The sequence below is a fragment of the Pempheris klunzingeri genome, chromosome 20 (assembly GCF_042242105.1).
Source record: "Pempheris klunzingeri isolate RE-2024b chromosome 20, fPemKlu1.hap1, whole genome shotgun sequence".
Lineage (NCBI taxonomy): Eukaryota > Metazoa > Chordata > Actinopteri > Acropomatiformes > Pempheridae > Pempheris > Pempheris klunzingeri.
Window position 1 is genome coordinate 6,123,133 of NC_092031.1, and position 6,000 is coordinate 6,129,132.

Consider the following 6,000-nt stretch of genomic DNA (forward strand, 5'->3'; position numbering starts at 1 on the left):
ACCCACGCTCCGTGAAATGCACCGAAACAACTGTCAAAGTGCAAAACATGGTCGGCAGGGAGACATTTAAGACGATGAGTTTAGTTTTTTTTTTCTTTAAAAAAAAAACAAAAAAAAAAACAGGCTTTAGTACAAAGAGGGTACAAGAGCGACAACAATTCCATAGGAATTTAAGATGATTTGAACACATCTGTCCATCCCCCTTTGTCTATCTGTACAGACTCTTCACCTCCCAGCACCTCAAACAGGGCGAGGGGATGCAGGGTTGCCCATCTTAATGAGATTCATGAATTCAGCATATATAAAAAAAAAAATCCCAGGATTCACAGGTAGGAGTGGAAACCCTCTGGACCTCTGGAAGTTGATGGAGGCAGATGATAGTTTAGTTCTTAGACGCTTGTGTGGATTCAAGAAACTCCTTCGCTGCGGACGACAGATTTTGCACCAGCTGCCTGACCACGCCCTCCTGCTCTTTGGCCCAGGATAGGCCGTTGTCCACGGCGACGTTGACCGGCAGGCACATGGCTTCCTTCTGCAGATCAGTCAGCCGGCAGGCCGCGGCAACTCCGGCCAATCCCAGAAGCAGCAGGAGGAGGAGCTTGAACAACAGGCCAACGAGGGAGCGTCGAGGTTTAGGCGCAGATTCCACAGCGACCTTTTTATCTGCTGAGGTGAAGAGAATGGTGACATTAATTTGTTTTTAAACCATTAAAAACAAACAGCACACTACCTAAGAATCACCAACACTAATTAATTACAGAAGACAGCTCCTGGGATGCAAGAAATAACAAAAGTATCACTAATGCTTCAAATATTTACATGTTCACTGTGGTCAAACAAGTCTTAGGTTTTTTTTAATAACACACAAACAACTTGAAGCCAACAGCTTTCTCAAAGGAAAATCATCCAAAAAGCTGAATCATCCTAAACTACTGATGAAGTTACTCAACTGGCAGCATTATGCCCTTAATTCTTACGGCTAATATCAAACTGGTGTAAAGAAGAACTTTCTGCCTCATATAAATTAGATTTTAGAAAGTCTAGTACATGTTGTGTTGGAAATACTACAAGAAGTTGTCTCTTACCAAAAGGCAAATCCATGTCGCGGAAAAGTCTTTGTAAAACCACGTTTTTCTTGTAATGAGAAATTTGTGTTTTCTAAACTGATGTTTGTACAACGCAAATCCATCAAGATCTCTGATAAACCATGCTCCATTCACTAAACGTTGTGTTTTTCTGTCTTCAAAAGGGCGGTGCTTGAGATCGTTTCTGGTTCCTTTATATATAGTCCTTTAACTACTCATGTGACTGATATTCCCATAAACAACTAGTGAATAAAGCTCCGTATACCGGAGAAATCTGATGGCCTCCCAGTGTGTTCGTTCTTAGAATAAAAAAATATTCTCATGACTTTGTGAATTGTAGATTTCAATGAGAGAGGTGCATTATACAGATCTTTAGTCCCACCTGCTGCCTGTCCGTTGTTCTTCTTCTTCTTCTCCTCGTTCTTCTTCTTCTGTTGTTCCCGTGCAGCTGCAGCGGCCATTTGAGCATTGTACTCTTTCCTCCTCCTCTCCTTCTCCTCCGCCTTCTCCCGTTTACGGGCTTCCTTCTCTCTGGCCTCCCGCTCCCTCTGCTTCGCCTCCCTCTTCTTCTCCAGCTCTGATGGAGGGATGAAGAAAAACATGTTTAGAAGAGATGCAGTCATTTCACCATCACATTGGTTCATAACAGGACATTAACATAACTGCATTTCAGGAGGCTTGTTTCCGGCCTTCTCTCAAATTAAACACACTTTATCCTCTAAACCTCAGCAGATGAAACTCCTTTGAGGCTAGAAAAGTGCAGTCAACAAACAATTTTTTCTACACTATTATTCACCTCACGACCTGTTTAGAGGCCAGATTCCTGCGTTGAGAGCAACTGGACTCATAATGTCTCATAATGTCATATGTAATAATTTATCAGTCATGGGGCCACTTTTCTATACAAGACGTACTTTTACTTTTGATACTTTAAGTTAATTTTACTGATGTTATTTCTAGGATTTTTAATGGAGGACTTTTACTTTCACACTGATGTATTGGTACGTCTGAGTACTTCTTCCAAAACTAGTGAATTGCACTAGTTAGAGACAGTTTTCTACAATGAGATACATATTGGTGCTATTTTGAAGCTCAGATAAAGCTCTGATACTCACCTTTTTCCTTCAAAAGGCGTTTCTCTCGTGCTCGATCAACATCATCCTGGATAGCTTTCATATGCTGCAGGACCTGGAAGAAAATGATCTTTAGTTTTAGATACCGTCTACTGCTTTGTTGATCACTTCTCAAACACTTTTCTCTCTGTCTCACCTTGATGGCACATTGTTTGCACTGCTTCTCATCCAGACAGTCTCCTGCTGCCTTGGCCAGGTTGGCCTCCAGCGGGTTATCCTTCAGATCCAACCACTTCAGACTCTGAGAACAAACACACACTGCGTAAAATAGCTGCAGTTACAGACAATATTTCTTCAATAAGATTAATATCAATCTGATAAAAGATTCTAACTCAACTGTTACATGAATGCCAAATACAATGATAAAAACATTTAATCAGAATATAACTTTTTTGACGTGCAAAGTGGCTCCGACTGCTGTGAAGCGTCTAATCTGCTGGAAATATCACAGAAGAGGAAGAAGACGCCGCTGTGACCCCCATGTGGGGAAAACATATGCTTCTGCAAGAATACATTTATTCCAACCACAGAGAAAAGACTGGAATAAGTTGGGTGGTTGTCGGGCACTAATATTTTCCTACTGAACAGATCAAAAGGTTTACAGCACGCCGCTCAACCCGACTATAAATTACTTCTGATCAGGCTCTTCTAATTGAGGTGGTTACATGTGGTATTTTTATTCCGATTATGAGTGGACTATTAGAGTCCATGTAAACGCAGCTAGTGACAGTCAGCACTAGTCTAAATATATCAGAAAGAATTCACCATCAAAGGAATACGTTGTTTAGATTGATTACGCCGTCATGTCTGTATGCTGAATATGAAGCTCAGACTGTTAAAATTAGCCAAGCTCGGCAAACAAATGAACAGTTAACAGTCTGTCATTAACAACAAGTGTACAAATGTAACATGATCGAACAGTGTTTGTGTCTGGCGCCCACCCTGAGCTGAGAGAAGCTGACAGGCAGGACAGTCAGCTTGTTGTTGTACAGGTCCAGATGTTGAAGGCTGGTCAGGTTCCCCACGTCATCTGGCAGAGACGTCAGCTGGTTTTTGCTCAGATCCACCTTCACCAGGTGGGTCAGGTTGCAGAACTCAGGCTACATGACAGAAACCAAAGAACAACTAACATAAGCCTTTAAGTTCCTGCTTTTGTTGGTGTTGGTAAATCTACATGTTAAGTTTGATGTTAGCAGGCTAAGTGACAGGCAGCTTTAAAGAGGGTTAAGACCCATGTAAATACAGGATGTTCCTCCTTGGAGAGTCTTTTCTCACTGATTCAGGTTAAGAAAATGTAACAAAATATTCCTTTAACGGGGGAAAACAGTGAGAAAGCTCAGGAAGCGCTACGAAGGACGGATCAAAAGACAAAATAACCTTAGATTCACATTAACCCCGACTACATTTGGGCTAAACCCCTTTCACTTAATGTTATACACGTAGGAGGCTAGATATTTAATGTAACTCACCCTTTTAACATCCACAATACGAAGCCTTACCTCCTAAGTATTATGTCTGTTTAAGACAGTGGGGTCAGTGGATACAAAACAATGAAAAAAGGGACACATTTACCACTTCAGGCCTCTAAAGACTCCTAATATGAGACAGTCAGAGAAGGTGATATCACTATGTTTGACCACAACATGTGATGAGGGATCATAAGTACACACTGCTTCATTTTCAGGGGTCGCAAACCAAAAAACAGGCTGAGAAAATAGAGATTTAACAAGTAGAAAGGCGTGTTTTAGTGCACCATGACTGTGTTTGGACTTACAGGAAGGGAGGTGATGTTGTTGCAGGACAAGTCAACAACAGTTGCTTTGGTGAATAGAGCCTGTGGGAGAAAGCACAGCATGGCTCATACACTTAATTAGCATTTTAACCAAGAAACATGCAACCACGGCATGGCAGCCTTACGGTTAAAGTTACATCAATGCAGTGAATGTTTAATTTTACAGTATTTTCACACTCAAACTGAGGGAGAGGCATTATGAGTAACTCACCAGCTCTCTGACTGGCACCTCAGTGAGGTTACACAGGCTCAGGTCCACCTCATTACCACTGATTTTATCCTTCAGGTTCAACACTTTGCTGTTTTTACTCATTCTGGAGTCTGTGGGAACAGTTAAAGTGAAGAATAAACACACACGAGAGGGAATTTTGAGCCATTTCCCCCCAGAGTTTGTACTACAGATACACTTCAGACTAGCAGACACACTGTAACGTTGCTGTTTTACATGACTTCCGCTCACCTGAAGTGAGAGCTGAGACGAGGCTGCGCTCAGGTTTGGCAAACGAAGGAGAGGAAACGAGTGGTCCAACTTCTAAATGTGGGTGAAGTTGCTGGAAAGGCTGTGAGGTGCTGGTGAGTCTGTGAATTTGGCAGCACTGACTGCCTCAATGAAAATCCACGTCACTGATTGACCCACAGCGTTGAAGCGTCGGAGCGAGCAGCGCCACCTGCAGCCCCGGAGGACAAAACACACACTACAAACTAGAACTACTGGGAAATAAGGACTTACATCTTCAAGCTCAGTGCTGAAAACTAACCAGGTAGCAATACCACTGTATCGCATGTATGTCCATCCTGGAAGAGAGATCCCTCCTCTGTTCTCCTCCTCTTCCATTTTAAAGAGTTTTCCTTATCTGAACCAGGGGTCTAATGATAGAGGGTATCTATAAAGCCCTGTGATTTATGCTATTGGGATGTATACATAAAACCAACTTGACTTCTTAAGACTTTCTTTCCTTTGTATTTGTACAATCGAGGGTAACGCCATGGACGTCTTCTAGGAGAGACAGTCTGAAAGCATGATCTCTGTGATCCCCATTTGTATGATTCTTCAGTTTTAAACCACAAAAAAGCTGAGAGCATTCTCCACTGCGGATTTATTTAAAGCGGCTGTAATCAATATTGTTATATTAACAATGGATCTCATGACTCTGTTTATGTGAAAGGGGTCACTCTTAGATTTGAACCCCTTCAGCTCTGAGGAACACTTCAGCATCTTTAAGCTCATTGATTTGGTTTCATGGCTGAAACTTTACAGCTCACTCTCACAGACACACACACACACAAAGAAATAACTATAAGATAATAGCTTTTGTTTTATTGTTTATTTCTGCATGACAAAGAGACTGATACACGTCTTCAGAGCCAGTATAGACAGCAGACATGCAGATTGTTGCTCCATTATGAATCCATAAAGCAGAGTAATGCAGATGTGAAATAACACCACAGAGAGACAACCGTTTTATCTTCAGACTATCACAGATGTGCTGCAAATTGTTAAAGGGGCACTGGACCAGTCTTCCCTGCCAAAGTCACTTAACTCATCACAGGAAGTTTAAGATCACTCAAATCCTTGACTGACAGCCTGCATTACAAACTGGAGACTTGATGCATACTAGTTACTTAAAAAGTGAGGATGGATATTTGATTTTTTTTTGGTTACATTATCGCCTTGGAACAATATATAGCAATGTCAGTTAACAGAGCTTAAATCAGATTCCTGCAGGAGCCAAACAAAGCTGAGAGAGCATGTCTGATATGAATTTTCTTTAACTACATGCAGTATTTTTACATTTACTCTCTTACATATTTAAATGTGAAATGTTGCAAACGCGTGCATGCTCAATTGTCTAAAAATATTTGTATTGGTCTAACACTTGATGACATGATAGCGTACTGAAACATTATAATACAAGAAACCACTGTCTGAAGCATGCAAATGGCAGATGTGTGTGGTCACAATAAAACTGACAGATTAAATATTATCTGT

The 6,000-nt window shown here is 41.3% G+C and overlaps 1 protein-coding gene across 1 annotated transcript; it reads right to left on the reverse strand.

Annotated features, from left to right (window-relative positions):
* Window positions 1–106: 106 nt before the first annotated feature.
* Window positions 107–4,596, reverse strand: lrrc59 (leucine rich repeat containing 59). The gene is made up of 8 exons (XM_070851864.1): window positions 4,471–4,596; window positions 4,222–4,331; window positions 3,993–4,052; window positions 3,160–3,318; window positions 2,355–2,459; window positions 2,201–2,273; window positions 1,468–1,662; window positions 107–666 (listed from the first exon to the last, which is right to left on the reverse strand). The coding sequence occupies exons 2-8, from the start codon at window positions 4,321–4,323 to the stop codon at window positions 383–385; spliced, it is 978 nt and encodes a 325-aa protein (XP_070707965.1). The 5' UTR covers window positions 4,324–4,331; window positions 4,471–4,596; the 3' UTR covers window positions 107–382.
* Between the last annotated feature and the right edge of the window lie 1,404 nt (window positions 4,597–6,000).